Raw genomic sequence first — 14,485 nt, forward strand, 5'->3', positions numbered from 1 at the left:
ATCTGTCTTCCTGCTTAGCACCAGGAGTGCCCCCATCTCAAGGAGCTACTTTTTTATGTACCCGCTTACATCTCCTAACTCAGGGGGCAAGTCTCAATCTATGTTTGACGCCATACAAACCCAGGCCCATGGGTTGGCCGGACGGGGAGGTTTCTCCCTAAGACTGACGAAACCACCTCGCAACCGGCAGTCCGGTCCTGCCAGAGCAAAGAACCTCTGAGAAGAGGGCGGAGCCGTCGGCTTCAGGGTAGCATATGGACTACAACTCCCAGCAGACTCCGCGCTCGAACTGCCGATCCCTCCGCTACCAATTTGCCTCGCCGACTGTGTGCACCGCTGCCCTCCAAGCACCAATTCCAGGTTCATTCAGGATCCAAATTCCGTTTTTTCATCACATTTCCTGAGAGGGACCTCTGAGACCCCGGAAGGAGAAACGGACTTTTTTGAGGAGAAGCGCGGATGCAGACTATTAAAGGTCGTCGCTCTGAAGCTGCTGATTTTCGCGCGCTTTGGCGCGGGTGGTTGTGGGTAGCGCGCCCAGGAGTGAGAAAGGAGCTGGGGGTTATGATCGTGCCGCCCGCAGGGCCTGAGGGGATGTTCGAGAACGAGCCTCAGCCTGAGGGGGCCGCGGAGGTCGCCGCCGCAGGGGAGGCGCTGCAGGCTCTGTGTCAGGAGCTGAACCTGGACGAAGGGAGCGCGGCCGAAGCCCTGGACGACTTCACCACCATCCGGGGCAACTACAGCCTAGAGGTAAGCGGCAGCAGGTGGGGCGGCCGGACCCGACCCTCGCCACGCCCCGCCTCCGCCCCGCCCCTGGCCCGGCCTGTGTGGTGGTGGGAGTTTCCCCCACCGAAGGGGGTTCCTTCCCGGCCAGGCGCTGAGTAGCTTGAAGCCGGAAGGACGAGTGTAAAGCACCCTGTTCTTTTTTTTTTTTTTTTGAGGCGGGAAACTTAAGTCCGGAAAAGGAACGGCTTGTCCAAGGTCGCACCCCACTCGCGGGTCCCCTAAACTCCAGATCATACTTCCATACGCCCCGCCAAGCGCCTCGAACGTCATGGTGTTGCCCCTAAATGTATTTTAAAAATCAAGCACTATAGTGGTAAAAGTTAAAATGAATTGTAGTGCCAAGACACCACTGCCTTAAATATGTCATCTCATTTCGTTCTCGCCACGGCCCTCTGAACGCGTGCTGTGATCCCCATTCCACCGACGGGGAGGCTGAGCCCCAAAGAGGCTGCACTGCCGGCCCCAAGGCGCCGGTCCGTGTGGAACCCGACCGAGGAGGCCGCCGCCGGCCTCTCCAGCCTCCTGCCTCATCAGGCGCGGCGTGTGCCGCTCACGTCGTAGCGCAGCGTCGTGCCGCAGCCTGATCGAAGCCAGTCTGTGTACAATGCCCATCAGCCCCGCGCGCCTCCTCTCTCGCGGGAATAAGCAGATTATCCTGATGCTTCGCACAGTGGCTCTGAGTAAAATTAATGTAGGCTGACGTTATTGGCCTTTTCCCGAGCATTCTTGCATTTAGCTGTCACAACAGCCCTGTGGACGTGGGAGGGCAGTATTGAACCTGCTCTCCGGGTAATTCTGTCAAGGCCCAGAGGACTGTGTTGCCCGGGGTCATTCTACTAATTACAGGAATCGGGAAAAGCGTAAGCCCGGTGTGGAGACGGAATCGAGATGGAATGTATTTCATCTTGCTACTCCCAGTGGTCTTACGGCTTTCGTGATCCAAGGGCACAGGACTCACACGTACGAGTGCCCCGCTTACTCACCACCCAGTGAAATAATTAATTGTTGGATTCAAAGGCATAGAGTTGGGAATTTGGAGTTGAGTGTGACTATGTACGAGGGAATGAGTAGCTAAGAGAGACTTGTACGTCTCAGGGTGGAACTAGATAGACTGGATAAAGGTAAGTGATCTGAATCTGTGGGTGGTGTGACTGGAAAGCTGAGGGAAGAGGAAGTAAGGGAGACTATGGATTATGGCCTCGCAATGAAAACAGACTGATTTTTAAAAGCCTGAGAAAGCATTTCTGTTATCCGAGGCCCTCATTTGTCTCTCACTGAACAGGCATTTACCAAGTGCAAACTGGTCAAGGTATTAACCTAGGCACCTATTTCAGAATCTTGAATATGCCAAGCTTGTGCCCACTGTGTGCTTTCTCCATACCATTCCCTCTACTGGAACTTCTCCCTCTCACCCCTCCCCACTCCCTACTCCAAGCAAATTGAAGAGCTAAACCTCCAGTTAGGCAGAGTTGATCAGGACATCTTAAATGTTTGATTTAGAAAGCACAGGTGTGTGAATTAAGATTTTGTGAGTGTTATAATCTATGCAGAGTGTTTTATTTTCCTCTTCTTTTTTGTTTGTTTTTGGTGAAAGGCTCCTGGGAGTAGGCATTTTCATGTATCTGCTGTTCCTAAAAACCCCTTGCCTTGCCGCAGGCCCTACCCCTCCCTAGTAACCTGACGAGCTCCTGTTTACACTTGCCCTAGCCCTCCCACTTACATTTTGGTGACTTAACCTCTTACCAATTTGAAGTCTTTCTCTGAATCCTTCCCTGACCTCCAGTCAAAATCAGTTGCTCACTGCATTTTGTTCTCCCACAACACTGTTTTCAATTCTTCTTACATCATGTATCTCACCACTTACAGATAATAGTATTTGTTCCTCTTCTTAGCTCTACACTTGGAGTTCCATGAGGTCAGAAACCGTCTTTGTATTTCTAAGGCCTTAGCATCAAGGAATTAAAATAAATAATGTAGGTGTCTTCTTTTTTTTTAAGTAAAATATCAAAACAATCATTCCAGTACTTAAGTTTTCTCTGTCTTAGTGGAGTCTTTATCTAATAGCCTGTATCCAAAGGCTCTGGAATATTTGGTTGCAATTCCCAAACAATTTGTTAATCAAGACTTCTAAAAATATTCAGATTTACCTGCTTCATTCAATGACTTGAGCAAATAAGACTGCTCACTTACTTTAGGATAGGAACACTTGGTAGCTTTATTGGTGGCCTGTTATTTCTTCCCACCCCTTTTAGATTATTGCAAAAAATCTTTAATCAATCCTTTTATCCTCGGGTCTGGTCTTGAGGATCTGCAGAACAGAGTATTGAAACAGTCGTATGTTGTGCTATGAGATTTGTGCTTAATTCTTAATCCTTAAATTTCAATTATAGTTCAGGAATGAAGTCATAAAGTGATTCTAGCTTGGAGATTTCTCAAATCTAAAACAGAGAATTAAGTGTTGAATTCCCAAATGTCACCTTTTTTGTAGCATTGTAAATTGAGATATCTGTTAAAATAGAGAGCCATATATATATTTTAAAGATTGAGGTTAATAATTCCCCAAATTTGTTCTTCACAAAAATGACAGTCTCTTTTATCTTGTGCAAAATAGGCATTCATTTTTTAATGTGTCTCCCTTGCCATCTTTCTACTCTATTCTTTCTGTTCTCTGCCAAACTGATTAAAAAAAGAAACATAAAAACTAAGATGGTTGAAAGGAACTAAAGCATTATCAAGGCTATGACTGGTGTTTTAAAATCAAGAACATTAAACTGAGAAATAAGAGAACTCTTTCAATAATATTAGATTTGGGGTATAGGTGAGACATCTGTTCTGGATTAGTACTGGTTTAACCTGTTACACAAAACTGAGAGGAGTCCCATTACTGTAGCCAAATAAGCTTTGTGACCTTGGGTACATGTCTGAAGAATTCTGGCCTGTTACACACAGTGAAAATTAGACCAGATAATTCTAAGATCTCTTACGGTTCTAGAATTCAATCATTTTAACATGCTACATCCATTTTGCTGTTTGTCTTTTGCCTGTCAGGGAGAAGTTATACACTGGTTGGCATGTTCATTATATGTTGCATGCCGCAGAAGCATTATTCCTACAGTTGGAAAGGGTATCATGGAAGGAAATTGTGTTTCACTTACCAGAATACTGCGTTCAGCTAAATTAAGGTAAAGTACTTAGATTTTTTAATTAATTAATTTTTATATGTGTGTATTTATTGTAGGCATTAGTTTTGTGGTTACCAAAGGTTCAAGGACAGCTTCTTTACTATATAATAGTCTGTCTTAAATTGCTATTTCAAACACATACTGTAAAGGTATTTTTTTTCCTTCTTCCTCCTCCACATTTTTCATATTAGATGTCATAATCTGCACTTTTTGTGTATCCCTTGACTGATTTTGTATATAGTTGATTTTGCTTCTTTTGTTTTAATTTCATACTTGGTCTACTGCCTGTGGTTTATTTTCACTGGTGAAAGCTATTTAGCCTTAGGGTCATTTCCATCTACAACAATTCCATAACATCTGTGAGACTGGCTTAGTTGTGGTGATTCCTTCAACTTTTATCTGGAAATTGTTTAATCCCTGCTTCAAATTTAAATGATAATCTTGCATGGTAGAGGATTCTTGGTTGGAGATCCTTCTGTTTCAGTACATTAAATATATCATGCCATTCCCTCTGGCCTTTAGAGTTTCTGTTGAGAAGTCTGCTGATAACCTGATGAAATTTCCTTTATAAGTAATTTTTTTTGTCTTTCTGACTGCATGCAACAAACTCTCCTATTCTTGATCTTCACCATTTTAATTATTATATGTCTTGGTGTTGTCTTCCTGGGGTTCCTTTTGTTAGGGGATCTCTGTGCTTCCATGACCTGAGTGTCTATTTCTTACCCCAGATTGGGGAAGTTTTCAGCAATTATTTCCTTAAAGAGACTTTCTATCCCTTCTTCTTTCTCTTCTCCTTCTGGTACCCCTATTATGTGAATATGTTTTGTTAGATTGGTCACCTAGCTCTCTTATTCTTTCATTCCCAGAGATCCTTTCTTCTGTTTCTCAGCTTTGTTTTCCTGTTCTAATTTTTTATTTCTGTTCCATTTACCATCTCCTCTATATGATTTAATCTACTTTTAAATCCCTCCATTGTATGTTTCATTTCAGATACCATATTCTTCAGCTCTGAGTGGCTTTTTCAGGTTTTTTCTTTGTTGAAGTCCTCCCTGAGATCTTGAATACTTTTCTGTAAATCCAAGAGCATGTTCATGACTTTTATTTTGAAATCTTTATGAAGAAGTTTGGTGATCTGTTTCATTTAGCCCTGTTTCTGGGGTTCTGTCTTGTAGTTTTGTTTGGATCAAATACCTCTGCCTGCTCATTTATCAGGGATTCTGTGTTTCTTCCTTTGTATTAGCTGTCTCTGCTATGCTTTCTGGTCTAAAGAGTAATAGCTTTGTGAAGAAGGTGTACTATTGTGCCCAGAAGCTCAAGATTCTTTACTCTCTGTGCCTGGTTCTATTTTGCGGGGACCCCAGTTGTTGGTGTGCCGTGGGTGGGGTGCCTTTCTCTTTGGCCTCTGTAGTGGCCTAAAGTCTGGGTGGGCAGTTTGCTTGAGCTGCTGCCTTTGTGATTAGCTCAGAAATCTCTGTTGAGCTCACTGTGGGTGAGGCTACCCTCTACCTGGCCAGCAGCAATGGTGGGGCAGCGGAGTTAATGGGGTGGGCAGACAGATGTGTCCCGGCTGGACATGCAGCACTGGGTTTGGATACCCACAGGGAGGCAGGAGCTCTTGGGGCGGGCTCCTGCAGGCACCTCTCTGGTTGGGCTGAAATGGAGCCAAGCAAGCTGGGAGAGTCTCCCTCTGCCTGCCAGGCAGCAAAGTCTGATGCTGCCACTGGGCCAGGTGGGTTCTCTGTCAGCAGTGCACTTAGGGAGTAGCCTTGGACTACATTGCCCACAAGAGGAATGGAGCTTCTGGGGCTCCTGAGAGTTCCCAATCTGTTGGGTCAAGAAAGGGCTGAGAGGTATCCTCCACCTGTCCTTTCTCCTGAGGAGAGAGAGAGTTCCATCCAAGCCTCGTCCTCTGGTACCACTTTCACTGCTGGCAAGTCTTTCAAACTGCCGCTTCTGCTTTGGGTCTCAGGACTGGCAGAGCATGCCTGCTCTCCACTCTGGCTGGAGTCTCAGCCTCCCAGAGTGTTCTGCCTGCCCCTGGTGTCCAGCATCACCAGAAGCCAGTGTATGTGGACTCGTGCCCCTGGAGCCAATCTCCAGGGCCAGAAATGCAGCATTCCTGGCTCCTACCCCCTCCCTGGTCCATTCCTCTTTCTCCTGCCTGCAGGCTGGGGTGTAGGGAGGGCTTGGGTCCCACTCGATCTTGGCTTTGCTACCTCACTCTTTTCTGTGTGGTCCTCTATTCTTCCTCAGGTGTAGGGGGTCTGTTCTGCAGTCTTAGGTTGTTTTCAGGCCTAGTTGCATTTGCTGTATTTTCCTCTTTTATATGTTTTTGGGAGGAGGTTTCTGTCTTGCCTTCCAAGTCCACCATCTTTAATCCACTCTGGGCTACTCAGTAAAGTACTTTGATTTTTTAAACATTGTTTTATAAGTCCTACATTTAAATTTAGGTCTTAATTTCTCTTTATCTTAAATCATTTAAATCATTCCATTCTGTTTGTTATCATATAGGTGCCCTTTCCCAATTCTCACATTCTTCCACAGCCTTTCTTCCTCAAATTCTGACTACCGCCAGAGGCCTGTGCACTAAATCTTTATCTGTAATGTTTTCACTAGTTTTTAAAAATTTGGGAATAATTTCAAGCTTTTAGAAAAGTTGCAAATATAAGAAAAGTACAAAATACTCATATATACCTTTGACTCACATTCACCTATTACAGACATTTTACCCCATTTGCTTTGTCATTTGATCTTTCTCTCCTTAAATGTTTTCCACAACCATATCAGAGTAAGTAGCATACATTATAGGCTTTTACCCCTAAATGCTTTAGTACGTATGTCCTTAAATAACAATAGTACAGTTACGAACTTTAGCAAAGTTAGCTCTAATAGAGTAAATTTATGTAATTTATCATCTCTATTCTAGTTTTATTAGTCGATCCAATTATTTTTTTGATTCAATTATTTTTAATAGCTTTTTTTCAAGTACAGTCTCCAATCTAAGATCAGATACTATATTCACTTATCATGTCTCTATAATTTCCTTCAATTAGGAATATTTCCACAGCCTTTGTCTTATATGACCTTTCTGAAGCATAACTACCCCACTCTCCTTTTTAATAGATTGTTTCTCATTTTGGATTTGTCTCATGTTTCCTTATAATTAGATGCAGATTATATACATTCCCATATGAAAACTACATCAGTGATTGTCCTCAGTATATCATATCGTAGGCACATGATGTCCGTTTGCCTCTCATTGATGATGTTAATTTTGATCATCTGCTCAAGATGTTGTCCTCTTTTTCTACTGTTTGGTTAATGTTTTTTCCCTTGCAGCTACTAAGCAATCAGTGGGTCTTAGCTATAGCTTTTACTTACTCTGGTATCACCATATGGATCTTTTTGCCAGAAACAAAAGAAATGGAGTGATCCAGATTTGGATAGGCGTCAGTATTTGCTGTTTCTGTTTTTTTACCCATGACAAAAACTATTTTAGGTTGTTGTCTCTTTGTTATTCTGGGTTTCTAGCAAAGAAAAGAAACAAACCGTAAAGCCCTTTCCAGGGAGGGCAATTAGGTTTCAGTCCATGTTAAATAAAAAAATTTTTTTCTAGAGTAATTTTGATTCCTGTAAATGGAAAAAGAATAAAGTCAAGATAATTATTAAAACCTTAATAAGTATCAATTTTTGTCATTGATGATAAAAATTAATGAAAATACAGTTAGTATTGATGGAGTTCAAGTAATTTTTTTCATTGAGCGCAAAACCTTGTCCACTAGGTATAAAATAGTCTGATTTTTTTTCTATGTTTCTCATTGACCATAAAAATTTTTTTAATCTTTGTAATAATTTGTTGGGGAAACTGAACAAAAAAAGAACACCTTAAAATTTAGAGCAGTACAAGCACATGATAAAAACTGCAAATAATGAAGAGTCATGGTGATGGTAAAATGGTAAATTTTGTTATACTTTTATCACAATTTTTAAAGAGGTTTAAAATTTTCAAATAATACAGACACGTTGAAGAAGAAATCTCTTCCTTTTTTCACAACCCAGAATTAACCACTGTTAACAATTTACTGTTAACAAGTTGATAAAACTTGTTTTTCAGACTTTTGGTTGTTTTTTTAAAGTATAAATGAGATAATAATATTTACATTGTTCTGCAGTTGCTTTTCTTTATATTCTGGAAATCCTTTCATATCTACCTCATTCTTTTTTTTTTTTTTTTTAATGATTCTCAGATTTTAAGATATAAGGATGTTTCATAAAATTTAGCCAGCCCCTTATTGATGGACATTTAGTTTGTGTCCAGTCGTTTGTGATTATAGACAAGTGAATGTCATTGTGAATATGCATTTCATGTAAACTCCTAAAAAGTGTAGGGATGGGTCAAAAGATATGTTTTTTAAGTGTAGATTGTAAGAAAAATTCAAGTGTCAGATTTTTAATTGCTAAAAGAGTAGTAGACCAGTATTATCAGGTCCATTCAGACAAATTTTTAAAAATTGCAAGTGATCTTGTTTTGTGTTGATTTATGATAATTTGAGCTGTTTTCAAAATTTCAACTTAAAATGTAATTTTAAATGATTATGTAGATCTTTATGCACATGAGAAAATACCCATCAAATGTTGTTAATAAATTGTACTGCAAATATTATATAAGTATATGTGATATATAAGTATATAATCTGTAAGTATTGATTATAGATACACATGTAAAACTAGCAGATTTTTATTGAGTGCTAGGCACTCACTATGTGCTAAGGATTTGCAGGCCTTTATTCATTTAATCCTCACAGTTAATCCCATGAAATGGATCTAGTTTTACAGATAAGGTAACCCAGTCACAAAAAGGTTAAATTACTACCTAGTAAGTGACAGAGGCTCCCAAGTCCATGATGTATTAAACATATAGCTTAACAAAATGTTGGTATGGATTTTAAACTGTATTAATATTCAGCTTCAGTTTGCACAAAAGAAACTTTTCAACTTAAAAAAGTTTCATGTAAAAATTTATTTTGCTATTGTATTAAAAAATAGTATGTTTTAGGCGATTTGAATTTTTAATTCATTTTAATAAGGAAGTTGTCTTCATCTCACTGTTTTAAGTATTGAGAAGTAATTTTTCCATATTTTCTCTCAAGTTTTTCAGTAACTTGGGATTCAAATCAAGATGACTTTTACTCATACATCATTATTTTCATATTTGAACAGAACCTGAATGAACCTACATTTTAATTGAAACATTGATAATACTTATTTTTTACAAAGTAACTTTCTTTTTTATCTTTTGAGTGCCATTAAAATTTAGTAGACATATGCCCCATATTCACCATCCCTACTCAGTATTTGTTTTGGTGTGTGTATGAAGGGGTAAAATGTACATAACATAAAATTTACCATTTTGACTAATTTTAAGTGTACAATTCAGTGGTATTAAATAGATTGACATTGTTTTGCAGCCATTAGCACCAGAACCGTCACCTCCAGAGCTTTTCATCTTCCCAAACTGAAATCTGTGACAAATAGCAACTTTTTTCTTCCCTTTTCTCCTTGACAACCACCTTTCTACTGTCCCTATGAATTTGATTATTCTAGGTAACTCATGTAAGTGTAATCATACAATATTTGGCCTTTTGCAACTGGCCTATTTCACGTAGCATAATGTCTTCAAGGAATAGTTTAGCATAATGTCTTCAATGAAGGACACTGAATATGAATTCTTAGCATGAGAATTGTCTTCAAAGACAATTTTATCAGTATGTCTTCAAGATAATATTGTCAGTGTCTTCAAGAAAATGGCTGATTGAAAAGCTGGGGCAGATTAGTTTTTGCTGATGAACCTAGAACAACATATGCCAGAAAGTAAGGAAGTGGTAAAAAATCCCCCCTAGAAATATCTTGTCCAAGGAACATAGGAGCTAGCTTGAAAAGCCTCCCATTAGTAGCCAAATCTGGGATAATTTGAGCATCAAAATGAATGGGGATAGTAATAGATTGTAACTCACTAAGTGAAATCTGGACTGATGATAAATAGAGGAGAAGAAAAAGCTCTTCCTTACATTAGAATGCCAACTAATAAATGTGGAAGAAGTGATAAAGTTGGGGGGGGAAAAATCACCATTTTGTAACTTCATAGTCATTGATTAAAGCAAAAATCAGCAATGGATGCTAAAACTGGTGGATAGAAGTTTGATGAGAAGCAGAATAGTTACATAATTGCAAAGTTTCTCCCTATAAGTCACTTATTAATTACTAAAGGAAAAATAGTAACTTTGAAATAGAAAACCTGGCAGGTATCACCTAAATCAAGTACAGTTATCATTAATGAGACAAATGGGTATGATCTGTTAATAAAGATAACATCACTTATGTAGTACTCTGTCAAAAATACATAGCCTACGTCTCATAATGAGACAGACCCAAAGTAGGGATATACTGCAAAGATGCCTGCTGCTCCCTTCCAAAATGGGGTGTCATAAAAGATAAGAGTCTGAGCAACTGTTGCAGGTTGAAGGAAACAAAAAGAAATTAACACATAAATGCAATGTATGCTACTGGATTAGGTCTTAGATTTGGAAATTTAAAATTGTTATAAAGATCATTAATGAGACAGGGAGTCCTAAAATTAAATTTAAATATGGCCTAATAGTGTTTTATCAATGTAAAATTTTCTGATTTTGATAATTGCATTTGGTTATGTAAGACAATAAGTCTTTCTAAAAAAATAGAAACTTAAGTATGAGTAAAGGCATGATATCCACACTTAGATGGTTTGGAAAAAATTATATGCATATTGTATTAGGGTTTTCTGGACAAACAGAACCAGTAGAATGTGTAAATAAAAATACACACACATATATATATAAAAGAGCATGAGCAAGTGAATGCATGCGCATGTGTGGGGTGGGAAGAGGGATTTATTTTGAGGAATTGGCTTAAGTGATTGTTGAGGTTTGGAGAGTCCAAAATGTAGGGTAGGCCTGCCGGTTGTAGACCCAGGAGAGAGTTGCATTTTGAGTCCAAAGGCAGTCTGCATATTTTCTTTTTAGTTGGGAGGAGGTTAGTCTTTGTTGTATTAAGGTGTTCAGTTGAGAGGATATCTCACACTATGGAGAGTAATATGCCTTACGGAGTCCACTAATCTAAATGTTAATTTCATCCAAAAAAACCCCACCTCTACAGAAACATTTAGAATGACCAAATACCTGGGTACCCATATACACCTCCTTAAACTCTACTTAATCCCCAAATAAAGACAAAAACAAGATCATACTTCCACCTAATGACACAAGTATGGGTATCCCTGGCTTTTTAAAAGTTCGTATTATGCTACTTCACTTTTATGAAAGACCTACATTAGTACCTGTATTCCCTAACCAAAAGAAATCCAAGGAGGATTTCACTTTTATGAATAAAGGTGAAGCAAAAATTGCATTCAGCATTTGTTTTGTGGCTTGCTGATAGACAGCATGCACCCCAAGCAGTGAGAGTGGCACCACCAAGCTCTTTCCTCATGATCTCCTTCCTAAGGATCTAAGCGTCAAGCCATTATACCTTTGAACTGTGTGCAAGCATCTGTGCTTTATGTCAGTTTATTTTGTGTATCTGTTAGCAAGATGTGTTCTGAAGTATCAGAAAAGCTAAGAGAGGTTATTTTTGGAGCCTGGGAATACTCAAAAATTTTTCATATAAACTAATGGCAATTGCTTCTCCGCTTTTCACCATTTTGGCTTACAAAAGGTTTCATAGGAACACTATTAATTTTGAATAGTGGGGCAAATTTTTGTCCTGCATATAATCAAAATGAACTAATCCTTTCCCCCATGGAAGATGCAAAGTCCTTGGGTGATGTTTACTCTTCTTGATATCCTGTAACTTAAATACTATTATGTAAAGTTAATAATACCTAAATAGTATGGTATAAAGTTGACTTATATTATGACAAGTGGATAAGGAAAGGATACAAAGATGTTTGATAGACACGCAAATATATAATGAAGAAAGAAATATTCATGACATAGTTTTCAGCTCTGTAACTGGTCACATGTCGTAGTGGGTATTTATAACTACATTCTTCCACTAACCAGTCCATATTTCCTTTGTTTTGAAAGCTGTGAAGTTTACTTTGCTTCTTATTTTAGTTTAAAAAATCATAGTCATAATTTTAAGTGAAAGCGGTGCTATATGTTTTTTTGTTTTCAAACACTCTAATGCACTTTGTTATGGATTAGAACAGCCATTTTTGGGATGGCAGTAAGAATAATGTATGTATATGGGGATATACTAGTTAAAGGTCTTATTTATAAAAATACATACCAACTACCAACTTTGAAAAGAAGAAATTTACTAAAAGGATATTGGATATCTGAGAAATTAGACTTGGAAAATGGCCAGGAACAAAAATCAGCTGACTGCACAGCCAAAAAGCACATCACAGAATCCATCCAACAAGGACACAGTTTGCATGGCCGGAAGTGCCATCTCTGGACGTTGCCATTGTATTGTCCCAAAGAGCTGAACATTACTATTGATTGTGCTGTAAGAATTTACTACTTCCTCGGTTTTGTGTACCACCAGTTACAGATTAAAAATCCCAAGCAGATATATCTAATCAAAGACCTCAATTTTATGCCTTTACCCTAATTTGCAATAATGCTGGTCTGTCCAGTAGAAGGCAAGGCTCCAAAGTGGGAAGTTCCTCAAAGGAAAGGATTTCACATGTTGAGCATCCCCACCTCCAAAACACAGTTCCTCTGTAAAGTACTGTAATTTGGCAGCCAAAATAAATATTTAGCCAAAAATGGTAGTTGTTTTTTTTTTTTTTGCTGCTATTGATTAAATTCTTTTAAAAAGACTCTTAGATTCTCCGATATCAGTCAGCATGTCTGTAGCTTGAATACCTATAAACAGTCAATGATATATGTATTCTATCTTTTAAATAAAAATTACAAGTGTAATTCTGTATATACAGTGTTAGACACTTAAATGAGCTTTAACACTAGCATTTCAGTCTAAGATCATACTAACAGGGACATAAAAAAATGTGTTCTTAATTGAATTAAACCAGTAAGGTGGAGTAATAATCTGTTAAGTGATTTTCTGATATGTGCTACCTTCTTGATTTATATTTGGTGGTGGTCCCTCATGTTAGAACACAAACACTTGAATTTTTTCCTAACCTGTAACTGGTGCTTTGTGGTCAACTTCCAGGATTCACTATTTGGGAGATTTCTTTGTTTCCTCAAACTAATTTTGTGAACTCCTCAATCTGTTGACTGCCATTTACCTTGTAATTTACATGCAGGTTATTGTTTAGGTCCTATAAGGAATAAAAAGTAGGTAGGTACTGTCACTCCCTGCATAGTAGAAGACATTTTATGTAATGACCACTAATTCAAAACCTACATTTCTGTGAAAACCGAAGTAATTTTATAGCACTTAGAAGTGAGGATTTTTTTGCTCTTTTGCCTTTTTTTTTCAATTCAGGCTTTTAAAAAATATTCTTAGGCATACCTGGCATGTTTCCTTTTGTATTGATTATATGGAGCCATTTTAAAGTTGCTTTTTTTCTATTTGTTTAGTTTAATACAATTTTTCAGTAAAATGAAGAAGTGGATGGACATGTCAAACCTGACACAAGAATTCCGTGAACGTATAGAGAGGCTAGAAAGAAATTTTGAAGTGTCTACTGTAATTTTCAAAAAATTTGAGCCAATTTTTTTAGATATATTTCAAAATCCATATGAAGAGCTACCAAAGTTAGCATGGAGCAGGAAACAAAGGTGAGACTCTTAATCATTATATATTTGAACTAAAAATTATGATGTAAACTTATTAAGGGAACTTGCATTTCTAAAAGTCTACTTTTTACCAGAAGTATCCATCTACAAAAAACTTAAGCTTCTTTTTAAGTCTGTTTATAATTATCCATATCCAGAAATTCAGGATAAATATTTTATGCAAACTGAAAAGGCCTATGTAAGTCCATTTAATGAACCATAGGTGAACTAATTCACCTTTTGTGAATCAAATTTTATATGTAATTTGACTTTACTATTTCTTATTTATATTTGCTGTTTCAATTTAAATGATGAATGTGGAGTGATATTTATCAAGTTAATCCAATAAAAGTATTTTTTTTTCCCATTTCTAGGAGGATTCCTTGCAGTGTTAAGGATCTCTTTAATTTCTGTTGGACACTCTTTGTTTATACTAAGGGTAAGGTGACTCTTTCAGTGGCTTAACATGTCTACTATGGGAACTGGTTGCTATTTGATGTGAAAGGTTTCTGGCTTTTGCGTCTCTTTTTTCTTATAAAGGTAATTTTCGTATGATTGGAGATGATTTAGTAAACTCTTATCATTTACTTCTGTGCTGCTTGGATCTGATTTTTGCCAATGCCATTATATGCCCACATAGACGAGACTTGCTAAATCCATCATTTAAAGGTAAGGCCTTATTTGTTTTTAAAAACTGATCATCAATATTTAGAAAAAGAGTTTTAAAAG

General features: G+C 38.1%; 1 protein-coding gene across 2 annotated transcripts in view; it reads left to right on the forward strand.

The window, feature by feature from the left end:
* Nucleotides 1-229: 229 nt before the first annotated feature.
* The window catches only part of RBL1 (RB transcriptional corepressor like 1), a 67,228-nt gene continuing 52,972 nt past the window's right edge, over nt 230-14,485 (forward strand). Inside the window, exons 1-5 of one of the 2 annotated variants that reach the window (XM_037012927.2) lie at nt 230-750; nt 3,835-3,968; nt 13,559-13,759; nt 14,131-14,195; nt 14,297-14,425. In XM_037012927.2, the coding sequence (XP_036868822.2) occupies nt 460-750; nt 3,835-3,968; nt 13,559-13,759; nt 14,131-14,195; nt 14,297-14,425 (820 nt within the window). In that variant the 5' untranslated portion in view covers nt 230-459. The remainder of the gene's footprint in view (nt 751-3,834; nt 3,969-13,558; nt 13,760-14,130; nt 14,196-14,296; nt 14,426-14,485) is intronic. The other variant, XM_037012926.2, reaches the window with a different exon arrangement.

Source organism: Manis javanica, chromosome 5, assembly GCF_040802235.1.
Source record: "Manis javanica isolate MJ-LG chromosome 5, MJ_LKY, whole genome shotgun sequence".
Classification (NCBI taxonomy): Eukaryota; Metazoa; Chordata; class Mammalia; order Pholidota; family Manidae; genus Manis; species Manis javanica.